Genomic DNA, 13,937 nt, shown 5'->3' on the forward strand with positions numbered 1-13,937 from the left:
ATACCAAGTCCACAGACCTGGGTTTACAATGCAGTGTAGACACATCCCTATTGGGCAACAAAGGGGGCAGGGTTGGTTCAGTGCCCCTCCTAAGCTTGCTTAAATGTAGCTACTCCACCAGTGGTCACCGGCTCTCTGAAGGGTTACAGATTTTACAGGATGTTCCACTTTTTGGCTGAATCAGGCCACCTGTCCTACAGACACCAGTGGCTGAAAGCCTTTATAATCTGGACATTAGAGAGCAGCATGCAATGAAATACAGACGTTTCGCCTTTCACTCATTTCTCATAATCCCGTGGGTCTGAAGGAGGAGAGGTGTAATGGTCAGTGAGTTACAGGTCTATGCACGATACAACTCAGCCCTTCTGTCACTGACAATATGGCTAAATTGTCGTACGCAATGTGCCTCCTATGAGCAGTTCAAACACTCCTCAATTAGCCAAATCTCAAGCAATTTCCACCACGATATTTAAGGCATTTTCCCTCAGCCAGGGCGATTTCCCACCCAGTTTCAACTCCACCCATTCTGGTGCTCAGGCTGCTAAAAAAATCTTCAAACAATTGTTTTTATAATGGAGAATTAGGTTCCCACCAGCCTCACTTCTCTGTATCCTAGGTACTTATACATCCCCATCGTCATAGCATCCAAGCAACTCACAAGCTGTAACATATTTCTCCTCGCAGACACTCCTGTGAGCAATAATCTCCATGTACCAATGGGAAACTGAGGCACGGAGATGAAGGGTATGTCTACACTGAAAAAAACCAACAATAAACCTGGCAGCGAGTCCCACATGGCGGCAGGGCTCAGGCCAGGCTTGCTGTCCCAAGGTGTCCCGTTCCGACTTTGGGAAATATGGTCACCATACCAGTGAGTCATTAGCAGAGCAGGGAATTGAACCTGGACCATTCGGGGGCGGGGGATGCCACCAGGAACCAGGGCTCGGGCAAGCGGCAACGCCAGGGGGATCAGGCAAGCCCTGCATGGCCGGGGGAGGGCATAATAAGGCAAGCCCTGTGCGCAGGTGCCATGAGTCATTAGCAGAACAGATAATTGAACCTGGGTCTTCCGAGGCCCAGGCTAAGGCCCTAATCGCTGGACCAGTGTTCCTCTCTCCGTTTACTCCTAAGAGGGCTGAATATTTCTTGGTCAAGTTTAAAAACCAAACAATCCGCTTTATGGAGACCCCAAGCCTGTCAGGAGCTGGTTGAAAAATGGCAGAATGAGTTTGCAGAGTTTGAAATGGCTCAGTTTTGCCTTCTTCACAAAGTTTTTCAGGGTTGTTTTCACTGAATTTGTTACCAAAATTTTGATCAAAATCCTTAGGTAAAAAGCCAGATTTTCTTACTGAAAATGGGCTTTTCAGTAAACGAAGCATTTCTTGAACGATTCTGATTCAAATGCTGACGCTATTTTGATAACAAAACATGGATTAAAACAATGTATCATGGAAAAGTCTGCAAAAACCAAACCAAACCCCAAATTGTTTTTGAGATAAAAAAGTTTTGGCAAATAAATAAATAAATAACAAATAATAATAATAAGTTTTTTCTTCTGATAAAAAAAAAACTTTGTGTGCAAAAGTTTTGACCAGCTCCCCATGTCAGATTTCAGCCTGAACGGTGGACGTCTCAGGAAGTTCTAAGCTACAGGGATGTGTAGCAGCTACGCTCATGCCACCTTGACAATAGATGTCACTAGCGTTCCAGCCCATATGAACACAGCCATGCTGGCTTGGCATACAGAATTGTGTGTAGGTAACATACCGATTCTCTTATCGGTTCCATTTTCTGTTGCATTATCTTCCCTCTGCTGTACAGGCACATTAGCCCTTGAATGGGTTTATTTCCTTGATCAGAGCTTCATTTAAAGCCTGACTTCGCTTTGGCCTGGAGAGGGGAAGCCTCTGCTTAGCCTCCGCGAATGAGCCTGTTACCTGTTCATATTTCTCCAGCTCCGTGTGGTAGATCTGTCGGATCTGCGAGAGTTTAGCTCTGTAGTCAGAATGCTCCACGGAATTGTCTGAGCCAGCCCCTCCGGATGCTGCAGCGGCGGCTGCAGCCGCTGCTGAACCCCCTCCTTTCTCAGGCCCTGCCACGCCCTCTGCCAAGAGCATGTTGTCCAGTCGCATCAGCTGCGGGTCTGTGGGCTCTTCTTCCTGGGCTCCCCGGATACTCAGGACTGTGAGAAGAGACAGAGGAGGGAGGAAAGGATTAGCAATGCCCTGAGGATGAACACAAACAATAGCAACAGCTCAGCAGGCAGAGAGGGCCAGATTCTCCGCTGAGGTAACTCGGCACAGCTCGAGCCACATCGGTGGAGCCGTGCCAATTGACATTAGCTGGGGATCTAGCCCCCCGACTTCAATGGAGCTGTGCCCTATTTACACCGACCTGGCCCTTGCTTGCAAACCCTTAGTGAGCCTCTAGTTCACCCGTTCAAACCCAGCCCTGGCAGTGACTCGGCACAATCACCAGCTCGTGACTCTATACTGGCCCTCGCCTGAAGCGAGCCGGGGCCTGGAGCCGTTCACAGCGGCCGGAGCCCACGGCACAACTGTCGCTGGTCGGCCCCCTTGTGACAGTCTCAGCCCGGATGGGCCACGGGCTCTGCTCTCACCCGCCGTGGCGCTCCCCTGGAGTAGGGTGGGGTACGCTGGGAAACGCTGGCACTAGGCTTGCCACCTTTCGAACGGCTGGTAACTTCACCCCCGAGGCCCAGCCCCTTGCCTTGCCTCTTCCCCCAAGGCTCCACCTCCTCTCCACCTCTTCCACCACAGCCCTGGCCCCAGCCTGCATCTTCCCAAGAGGCCCCCCCCCCCAGTGCCGCCCAGAGGATTCAGGGGGCCGGGGGCGAAGCAATTTCGGGGGCCCCTTCCATAAAAAAAAGTTAGTTTTGCCGCCCCAAGCGGTGAAGAAGAAAAAAAGAAAAACCCAAGTCGCGCCGCCGAAGACAGAAGAGGACAGGAGGACCCGCTGCCAAATTGCCGCAGATTGCCCCACTTGCCTCCCCTCTGGGTGGCCCTGCTTCCCCCACTTCCCTTCTTCCCCCCCAAAGCCCCGCCCCTGTTGCTGCTCTGCCCCCTTCCCCTGTTGCTCGCTGGATCATCTCAAGGAGCCTTCCTGCAGGTAGTAGGCAGCCTCGGCTGAGCAGAGGCTGGCGCGTGTGAATGAGCTGGACACAGAAGCCAAAAACCGGACTATCCGGGTAAAAACCTGGATGGGTGGCAGCCGCTACCTCCCACACTGTCCCTTCCTCTGTGGGCAAACAGAGGGCTCCTGTCCGCAGATCTGTCAACTGGACCCTTTCACCAGCCCTCCTTAGAGTGGGCATGGCAAAGAGACCTCAGCACGGAGGATTGAACCAAGCTGTATGGTTCAGGAACCCTGCAGACAGGCCCCACTGGTGGCAGAAGTACCAGGGTGAATGCCCCAATTGAGCCCATCCTTTCCAAGGCTCATGAGCTGCCACCAGCTGGAGACAGAACGGGGAGAAAGCAGTCCCCACCGTGCCCCGCCGGCTGTGGTCAGCAGAGAGCTCTGCACTGGTGAGCTGCTGCTGGAGCTTAGAGCGTGGTGGCTAAGGGGCAAGGGGCTGCAGACACATTTCCCGCCGACGGTTCTTTGCCAGCACCTGCAGCCCCCATTTCAGGGGAGGGGAAACCCATCAGTGCAATGAGAGTTAACGCCACAGACATGATGCTTTAATAAATAAATTGCAAGTCCTGTGTGCGTCTGGCTGGCCCCGTGGGCTCTTGCCAGTTCTGGTTGTTTCCGCAGCCTTTGCAGGTCACCCCCATGAGGTTGTGACAGGGAAGGTAGATGTGAGGCCGATGTAAGGGGACATTTAGTTATTCGGGGCATTGTGTTCTCCACATGACCAGCTTGGGCTGCAGACTGTTTACACATGCTCCTCAATTACAATGGGAAGAGGAGGAGGTTTTGTTTTTGTCTTTTAAAGGGCATTATATTTTTAAAGGCAAATAAAAAACTAGAAATCATGAGGCTAATTAATAACATGGCTTTGTATTTCCAAACAGCTGCACAAATATTAGATCATTCACGGTGGAAATAATCATTCAATGAATATTAACTCTTGGTTACATGTGTTTCTTTTTCTTCCCTTAGGGAAAAATCTCAGAGGGCTAAAACCAACAGAAATTTTATAGTGAGCTATAAAAACCTAGAATTCTATAGGTGGGGTCAAGGTGCTCTCCAGAAATGCAAACACTCTATTATATTCCAATCCATAGGGCTTTTCCCTGGGGTTGATTTCTACATATTGTTGTTCTGTGATCATATCTGACTCCAGAATCTGACCGAATGATTGCTCTGCTCTTTGTTCTCACAAGAAGAAATATTAAGAAGCAAAATCTTGTTCTCAGATCTGCACGGCGGATAAACTAGAGGCACTAACAGCAACCGTGCAAACCCAAATAAATACAAGCCTGCTTTACCTGATGCATTGGGTGTTGCACACACAGAGAATACAACAGGGGACAGAATCAGAGCAGGATTCCCAATTCTCTCATTTTTTATGACTGATACAAAGGACACAAGCATTTGATTTCACCAAAATTTGCTGAAATTCATCAAAAACAGAAGGCAGATCTGAGAATAAGGCAGAGGGCTGCAAGTCTGAAGGCCTGACTTCTGTTCTCAGCTCTCGCACACATTCCTAATGTGATCTTGCATGAGTCATTTCTGGCCTCATCCTACTCCCATCGCAGTCTACGATAAAACCCACATTGACTTCAGTGGGAGCCAGAAGAAGCCCTCAGCCTTGATCCTGCAACAAGCAGGACCCCTGTGCAGAGCTCATTTCAGGATCAGGGCCTTAAACAACTCATGCCTCAGTTTCCCTGCCTTTAAAAGTGGCTTTTACAAGGCTTAACTGATATGTGCTTGGAAAGCCTCTGGTGGAAGACAAAAGGAAAATAAAAAATATTAATAATAAGAGTTTTATTATTTGGAAACGGCTTTTTGTCATTCTTGGGACTTACTTGAACTGTATTAAGCCAAGAGAGCAGCAATAACCATATTCTCACAAATTACTTGCCAAAGAGAGAATTTTCTAGTATTCTCATAGCTTCAGTTCATGCTTCAAACACAAGTAAAATCACTCTCTTGCTTTGAGTGTTTTTCCTAAAATCACTCTCTCACTTTTTGAAATTAAAAATAAAAATTACAGCAAAAAACAAAAACCAAAAAAACAACACTCCACTGCAACACTCACTCTGCAAAAGTGGATGCCCAGCCCGAGTTTGCAAAACCTGTGTGTGCGTATGCACTCTGCCAACAGGCAGAGCTGGGTGGCAAAATGGTAAATGTGTACCAAGCAGCCTACCTGAAAACTCCACTGAAGTGGAGGGGGAAAATGGAGGGGGTAGGGGGAGGAATGCGCAAACTGGCAACTTAAGATGTTGAATCACCTTTTTTTTTTTTTAAGCTGACTGTATTTTAATTTTGTAAGCCTTGCTGGGAAGGGTAAGAAACAGCTGCATTTAGACAGAATCTGGACATGGTCAGGGATGCTAATAACAGAGAGGAAGAACCAGTGCACTGAATTTCCTTAGAGATTCTGTGGGCCAATATATACATATTATATGGCATAGCTGTGTGATGATCCCTTGATTTTAATGGAGCTATGCTTTCTTATGTCTAAAATGAATCTGACCCATTATTCCTAGCCCTGTAATCTGCACTGCCAACCATCAGCAAATGGTTTTACTGTCAGTTTAAGAAAATAATCTAAAATTGGCTGCCAATAAAAAGTCGTAACAGGCCAGTGAAAATAACAAGAAACATATTTTTCCTTAATCTAGAATAAGTTTCTGAATGATACAATTACTATTAATAGAAACCAATTTTAAGTAAAAGGCTCAGCTGAGAATGAATATGAGTAATAGGAGACTTGAAACCCCTCAAATGGCTTTGAAATCTTAATTTTCTGGACACAAATCCTTTCTAGTATTTTTTGGACCTTTTGTGTTTGAAATTTTGTCAGTGAAAAGGATTGAAATTTGCAAGTAAATTTGTGAGCAAAATAAAAAAATAAATTACAAACAATTGCTAATTAAGAATCCGATGAAGTGAGCTGTAGCTCACGAAAGCTCATGCTCAAATAAATTGGTTAGTCTCTAAGGTGCCACAAGTACTCCTTTTCTTTTTGCGAATACAGACTAACACGGCTGTTACTCTGAAACCTGTAATTAAGAATTATAATTTACATACTAGAGATGGGTTGAAGATGCCAAATTTACATCCGAATCCTAGTTTCAAAGAGACAAGAATTCAGAAGAGTTGAGATTCAGAATTTTGGCCAAAGCCCCACCTCTCTTACATAGGTATTACTGTAAAGGTATATGATGCTTTGCTAAAATCAACAGAAAGATTCTATAACTAAGACGCACAAAGCAAGCCAACTGACTGACAGGACAAAAACAAAACAAAAAACATCTCCTGAGGTGGAGAGACGGTGGGGAAGGAAATCACAGCAGAAGATGTGGGGCACTGTCAATGAAACGTGTGTTGATTTGCGGTTGGTTATCCTTAATCCTAAACAAGAGGAAAGGCAAACGGCAGAACTTAAAAGGAGGAAAAGGAGGCAGAAGATGGGACGGAGACGAAGATGACATGAATGGTGGACAATAATCTCCTGTTCTTCCCAACAAAACTCGAAAGACAAATTGAAACAAAAATAAAAGGTGAAAACAAATATAAAATAGAGTTTCAAGCCAGACACACTTTTGGTTAGGATTTGAAAAGAGAGATTTTTTTACATTAATAATAAAAACTCACTGCCTAGTCAGGTGGGCACGTGTGATTAATTAGTCTGTGTGTGTAGAGTCTTTTCAAGAAAAGTGCTATGTAAGTGCTTAGTATTATTACTGTATAATGTGAACCATACACACACTGTGTTCTATTATATCCACATCTGCATATTTGTGCGAGTACACATTATATTACTATTACATTATAATTATATATGTTTAATGAGTGGAATCCAAAAATCAGCTGGGTGAGAAGGCGCTGGGATTTGCAGCAATTGTGCCTGTTTGGCTAGCCAGGTAGAATAACACTATTAAATAAATAAATGAAAAGGCCAGTGTGTCTAAGCAGATCTGATGCCACCTAGTTATTGCTTGAAGTCTGCGCTCTGGTGAGTAGAAGACAAAATGATTATTTAAAAGCTCCTTTATCTTCCCGGCAGCATATATGACTCAAATGAACCTTCTGCCAGGACACCCGAGATGTTAACACTCATCCAGCACGATCCAATTCAAGCGGCAGACTGTTACCTAATCCAGCAACTATCACATATGATCAAGGCCCTGCTGCGCGGATTGGCCCCCTACCTCTCTCTTGTTCATCCCCTGCTCAGCTGGAAATGGGTTTAAAGGGACAAGGGACCCATTCCTGACAGTCGGAGACACTCCCCAGGCTGGGGCACCGGAGTCTATGGATTTCCATACCCAGGAAAGAGAATTGAGAAATCGGTGAGGGAATTTAGCAGCATTCAATGCAAATCCCTTTATAGGGTTTCTATGGGATCAGCTCCCCAGCTGGCGCAAATCAGTGCAGATAACAGTTATGTCAATTTACATCAGCTGAGGATTTGGCCCAGGGCATGTGTGTCAGTGACAGACTCTTTAATGAACATTTGGACAGTTATGAATTCATTTGAACCAAGGGGCTATCAGCCCGTGCCCTTAACACCAGCAGGGCCATTTTTCCAATGAGTGCTTTGCCACTGATTTCAGTGGAGGCAGGAGCACATCAGACACCACCACCACCTCGCAGCTGGTACCGACCACACCCCCTCTTTGGCTGCCTTGTCGGGGGCGCTCCGGAAACCAAGAATGGGGCAAAGGGGGTCAGTGTGTGAGGATGCCACCTAGGCCGTAGTTCTGTGAATAGTCAAGGAGGGCCTTCATTCTCCCAGGCTGTCAGTCTTCCCAGGAGAAAGGGGAAAACAAAGTGAAAATAAAACCAATTTGGCAGAACGGTATTTTCTTCCGCTCTGCCGTCCCACTCCCTCCTCGTTTCTTAGAAGAGAAACCAGATGCTGACATTCCCTAATTTCTCCTCTGTCCTCAGAAGCACCCTTCCCACAGCCCAAGGTGGAGACCCAATAGCCCAGCACACTCAATTTGTTTCTTTTCATGATAGGAAAAAAAAATACAGGCTAAGAACTAGGGAAAAAAAAGACTATTTTGTCCTTGGCTGCTCCACTGACAGCCTGACAAACCCGCTGGCTCCGCTGACTGCCACTAGAGGATGCTCTTCCTTCACAAAGAATCGGCTTTCGCCCAAATAAATAAGCAAACAAAACAAAAACCACACACCTCCTCCCCATTTCCACTGCTGCAAAATGCCTCTGCCACTAATTTCTGAACTCCCAGGCCGAGTGCAATCACGGAGGGGACATTCCTCAGCGTTACAGCATTATTGGGGTCAGGTTAGTGGGTGGGACGGCGACATCAGGTCCAGGTCGTCGCCCACTGGCACGCTCCTCCTTAGGTGGTGTTCAAGTAACAAAGCCAGGGTTTGGGTCAGGTCACGGGGGTGACCAACATCCAACCCTGGGGCAAAGCTCGCCCCATGAGCATCCTCATGGTTAATACACAGGTCCCACCTCCAGAGACAACAGGTCCAAGCATGCAACGATCCATCTGAAAGTCAGCTGCCGTTGCAGTTAGCAGGCCCAAAAACAATCGGTGAGGCTCATAAAATGCCCACAAGACCTGCTTGCACCATACCAGACCCACTCATGGGAAGAAAGATGACTCCCATTCCCATCACATTGAGCCTTCAAGCCGCTTTCCCGGGGCATGATGTCATGGATGTCCACGGTAATGCACCTCTGTGCAGGCCGCAGCCTTGGCCCATTCCCTCTGCTCTTCATTTCCCACCTTCCCCCCTCTTCTGGCCTGGTATTTCAGAAGTTTTCCTCGGACCTTGAAGGTCTGTTCCAGCCCCAGTTCTGAGCCTCCTGCTCCATAGCTGCAAGGCTGCAGTACGGGCATCTCCTTGCCCCCTTGGCAAGTGCTGACAAGCTTCTAAGGGGACTTCTGGGGATAAGGCACCTATGGTTCGGGACTTGCCCCAGCCTGGAAGGCAGTGTGGTTTAACAGCTAGAGCAGGGAGCTGGAAGCTCAACAGTAGCACCCCTGCCGCTGACTCGCTGTGGGAAAGTCCCTTCACCTCTGCCTCTGTTTCCCCAGCTCTAAAATGGGGATAAATGATCACTGCCTGCTGCTCGTAACGCAGCCCGAGGGTTGCTGATGGAGGTGGTAGGGATGCAGACAGCATTATTAGCAACATATCCACAGCTATGGCTCTACAGGGACCACAGCACGATCCAATCACAGCAGCATCCTCCCACACCCCTTCTCCTTTCGTCCTGCCTTGGGGCCAGTGGGCATCATATCCTCTGCTCATTTCCCACTTGGTCACACAGCAGCTCCCCAGGCCTGCTGGCAGGCGGGACACCCATGTGCTGAGTGGGTACCTCCTTTCACTGTGGAGAGTTTTTCTGTGCATGCTGCACCGGGACAGTCTAGTTCAGCAGTTCAGGCTTGTTTTTTCTGCTTTGGCATTGCACACGTGTGCGGCTCAGGAAATGTATCCTCCCTCTATCCAGAGCCAGGGGTTAGCATCATCATCTGCGAGAGGACATCATCTGGATCCTACATTTGGACCTTCATCCAACACGGCATTAGTAGGCAGTGACATCACATATGCGTAAAGTCATCGTGGACTCGCACAACACGGACATGATGCCAGATCCCCATGGAGCAATGCTCCGCGGCAAAGCCTGACCTCAGCCCTAGGGTCTTTCACTGTCCTGCTCGGTGGGGACCTGGGACAGAGGCGTGAGAATTGCAAGGAGTCCCTGAACAGGCAGGCTGTCCTGGAAGTGTTCGGGTTCCAGATTCTCTAAGATGCATCATGAGCAAGTTCTTTCCAACCTGGAGGCTGCATGACTCTCTGCCTCCCCCATTTCGAGAGCAATGGACAAAACACCAGCAAGGGCTCCAATCAAACAGAAGAGGAGGAGTCTGCTTCTTAGGAGCACTTGGAAAGCACAAGTCAGAGCACTGATGAAACTTACAAGAGGGTCTCTGGGCTGCTTCTCATCCCCTCGTTCACTCCCTACCATCCTCACAATCCCCAGATCACGGCAGTACAACCCTTGGCTGAGTGCTGAATTCCTTTGGGAGCCTCATTGGGAAGAGAGTTGTGGAGTGATCCCATCCAGCTGTTGAGTGCTGGCTCTTAAACACTCCTAGGGAACCCCCTCCACCTCCCAAATTTACATCTCTTTCCTTCTCAGATGTTGCTTTTCAGTCCTTAAAGTCATAGGTGTGCGGGGGGGGGAGGATAGCATAATGCAGGGGTCTCAAACACGCGGCCCGCCGAGTTATTTCCTGAAGCCCGCCATAGGCGCCGACTCCCTCACTCTGCACCTCACCCCCTCCCGTCCCTCCTCGCGCCCCTCCAGCATGCTGTGTCCCCACTCCTCCACCTAACTCCCAGCGCTTCCCGCTTAGGACTTTCCAGGAGGGAGCAGGGAGGAGCAGGGACACGGCACGCTCAGGGGAGGAGGCAGCGTGGAAGAGGCAGGGCCAGGCCGGGGATTTGGGGAAGGAGTTGGAATAGGGGCAATGTGTGTGTGTGGGGTGGGGCGGGGGGGAGGAGTTGGAGCGGAGACTTTGGGGAAGGGGTTGGAATGGAGGCAGGGAAGGGGTGGGGCATGCACTGAAGTGTCACTAGAGGCGAATAAACCAGAGGGCAGGACAAGCCCAGGCTCCCCTTCTCCCCTCCCCCCCGGCCCAAGTCCCGGGGGCTTCCTCCTCCGCTTGCCCAGCTCCAGGCTGCCATCTTGTGCCAAGCTGCGCAAGTGGAGCCGTGGGAGCGCGGGGCAGCACAAGGCTGCCGTCCCCAGCCACACACAAATGCGCAGCGGGGCTAAGCAGAGCCTGGCGCTGTAGAGCTGCGAGCAGCAGAAGGGAGGGAGAACAACAGGCTGGGAAGGGGATCTACGGGGGCCGCCAAGGCTGTATTAACCCTGCTGGGCAGACGGGGGTGGGGATTGTGTTTTTTCTCAGCCAGCCCCTCGCTAGTTTCTTGGTGCATCGCAGAGTTTTCACATTTGAAAACAGCCCCCAATTCCTCGCTCCTCCCCTGAAAACAAGCACGATTTGCAAACTGGGGGGGAGGCCCCCCAAGGGTGCTTTCCAAGCCATGTTGTATGAAAAAGGTTTCAGTGATGCGGCCCTCGGGCCAATGTACTAGTCCTCATGTGGCCCTCGTGGTGATTTGAGTTTGAGATCCCTGGCATAATGGATCCAGTTAAACCTAGGCAGCGAGCTGGGGTGGTGGTTGACACGCTGAAGACCTTGCATTCAGGAGCGTGCTCTGCGGAGAAGGGATGGAGAATGACAGAGACATGGTCCATTATGCAGAAGAAAGGATCGAGTTGCCAAGTTCTTGCCATCTTTCCGACAGGAACACCAATTTCCCTAACCAAATTGAATGCCTAAAGGCAGCAGGGTGCTGTTTGAAAGAGAAGGGATGCTGTTTGCTCACACGTCCTGGTCAGATTCCAATCACAGTAGGATAATTAACCTTGTAGTTTAGATAAACTCTTCTTTGCTTCCTATCCTCAGCTGTTGCACAGTGCTGGTAAAAGAGCTCCCACAATGCACCCCAGAGGCAGCTGCATTTCAGTGAAGTAATTCCTATATGTAGTTGGCAAAGAGTTTTTGGATCCTTTTGGATGTAAATTGGAAGGATGAAGAGCTTGAAATGGGGCTAAGGGAAAAGTAAAGTTGCACATCAGGAAGAATGTTGTTTATTAGCCTGTATAATAGTCTCCAAAGGGATGTGATGGAACCATTGGAGAAGAGGCTGTAGGGAAACATTGTGGGTTTGCAGGGGGGGAAGATGAACTAGAATGACCTGGTAGCTCCTTTCTGGTTCTAATTTCGGAGAGCATTTGGGTAAAAATGAGTCCCAGTGGCCGGAATCTTGACCAAACCCATCATGAAACACAGCGAGGTCGTACTTCCGATAACACGGATACAGAATTCAAATGTCTGCCTAAGCTGGGTGTGCTGCCCTATATTTTTGTTGAACCGCCTTTCCAAGGGGACCTTTTAAAGGAGGAGGAGATTTCCAGCAAATGATTGCAAGTTATCGAAAATAATGTGCCACTTAGCGTCGGAGGCGAGCATCCTGGCAGGCGGCAATGGGAAGCAGCACTGAGCAGATGGGAGTGATTAGGCTGTGATTTTCAGAAGGGCTTTCTTCCCTGCCTCCACTGTGCTTAAGATATGCTGGAAAAACCCAGGGGCTTGAGAGAAGCTGAGGGCTCTTCTGCTGCAGCCATGGGGTCATGATCTACCCCCAAGAATGGCTTTCCCCATGGAATTGGGGATGTCTCCAGTGGACGGCCAAGAGTCCAGGAGTGGAAGAATATCTCTAGGGAGATCCACGATGCTCGTTATCATCATTCACCAGCCACCCTTCCTGACATATATGCCCACCCATGCACAGTGAGGCAGCATTGCACCTCTACGTGAATGCCAACGCAGAAACTCCCCTGGAAATATTACTCAGCCAGATGTTAAAAGGTCATGTCAGGCTAAAAATGATCCCTCGCACGATTTTATCACAGCCCTCGCAATATTTGGTAGCGTTCTTAAAGCCCCAGCTGCTGGAGTCATGTGAACGCAGGAGAATCGCTCATTTCACTTTAAAAGCATGCAAGTGTTCAGTCCTCATGGTTGCAGTAAAAACTTGCAAACGTGACCCAGAAACCAGGAGGCCAATAAAAAGAACCCCAAATTTGTTTTTTTTTAAAAAATCACATTATTTTTAAACCAGTCTCACGATTCCCTAGCGCCTGAATCATGTGGCTGGGGTTGGCCATACTGAATCTTAAACAGCCGGATTCCCTCCTGCCTTGTGTTAATTGTAATACTTTAGACAATTGAAAATGGGAGGGTTTGAAACACTTCACGACCGACTGCTCTTTGTTTATTACCCTTCAGCTTGGCCAAAGCAATTAGGACGATGGTGTTTCACCTCCTGGAAGAGAGGTACCACACTGGCTTTGGGTTTGTCCTACATCACAACCTGGCTTCATTGAATTAAAATAACCAAGACTCCCTCCCTGCCCCACCCCAGCCCCAAACACATTTCCGATGACAAAAGTTATTTCAGCTCCTCTTTTCAAACAAAGCCGAAGTTACTCACCAGTGGCCCAATGTCAAAGTGAGCTAGGAAATTAAAGGGAACTCTTGGGCTTTTTTGTTTATGGGCCCTAGGAGATGGAAACGCGGCAAAAGTCAGAGGCTTCTGCATAAGAAAAGATGGGGGCAGTTTCCCTAGATATATTCTAGGGAATGGTTTACGGAGAAGGCCACAGGGCCAGATTCAGTCTTGCTCTGAGTGGGCTCAGCTGGGTGGAAGACAATGGAGCTGGGTTGCACACAGTAACAAGTTCAGTGCTTAAACAACTTGCCATGGTTTCCTTGCCTCCCCTCCCACTGTAAGAGCAGAGCTGACAACTCTCTGGCCCTCCTTGGATTTGGGTGGGGGTTTTCGTGTCCCAGAGTGGATCTCTTTGCCTTTCCTTGGGCAAGTCAGTTAGAAATCCCTCCCTCTAGGTTTCCCAAGGACCATTGCTTATCAAACCAAGGACAGTGGTGTGTGTCATTTGCCAGGAGGGCGACGTATGTGAAGGCTGAGGCTGGCGATAACGAACTGGGGATTTGGGGGAAGGGAAGGAGGGCATAGGGCAATACAAGGTCTGGATCTGTGTCACGATTTAGGGGGCGAAAGAGAGAATAGATGCTCCGCTCAGCAGATGGCACCAATGTCATCACCCGGATGCCCCAGCGCTTGACAGAGATCAGCCCCTGGAT

General features: G+C 48.8%; 1 protein-coding gene across 4 annotated transcripts in view; it reads right to left on the reverse strand.

Annotated features, from left to right (window-relative positions):
- PBX1 (PBX homeobox 1) overlaps positions 1 to 13,937 on the reverse strand; it is a 242,936-nt gene that overhangs the window by 49,728 nt on the left and 179,271 nt on the right. For all 4 annotated transcript variants that reach the window (XM_073356383.2, XM_073356382.2, XM_073356385.2 and 1 more), the window contains exon 3: positions 1,938 to 2,182. In XM_073356383.2, coding sequence (XP_073212484.1) covers positions 1,938 to 2,182 — 245 coding nt within the window. The remainder of the gene's footprint in view (positions 1 to 1,937; positions 2,183 to 13,937) is intronic.

This window comes from Lepidochelys kempii, chromosome 8 (assembly GCF_965140285.1).
Source record: "Lepidochelys kempii isolate rLepKem1 chromosome 8, rLepKem1.hap1, whole genome shotgun sequence".
Classification (NCBI taxonomy): Eukaryota; Metazoa; Chordata; order Testudines; family Cheloniidae; genus Lepidochelys; species Lepidochelys kempii.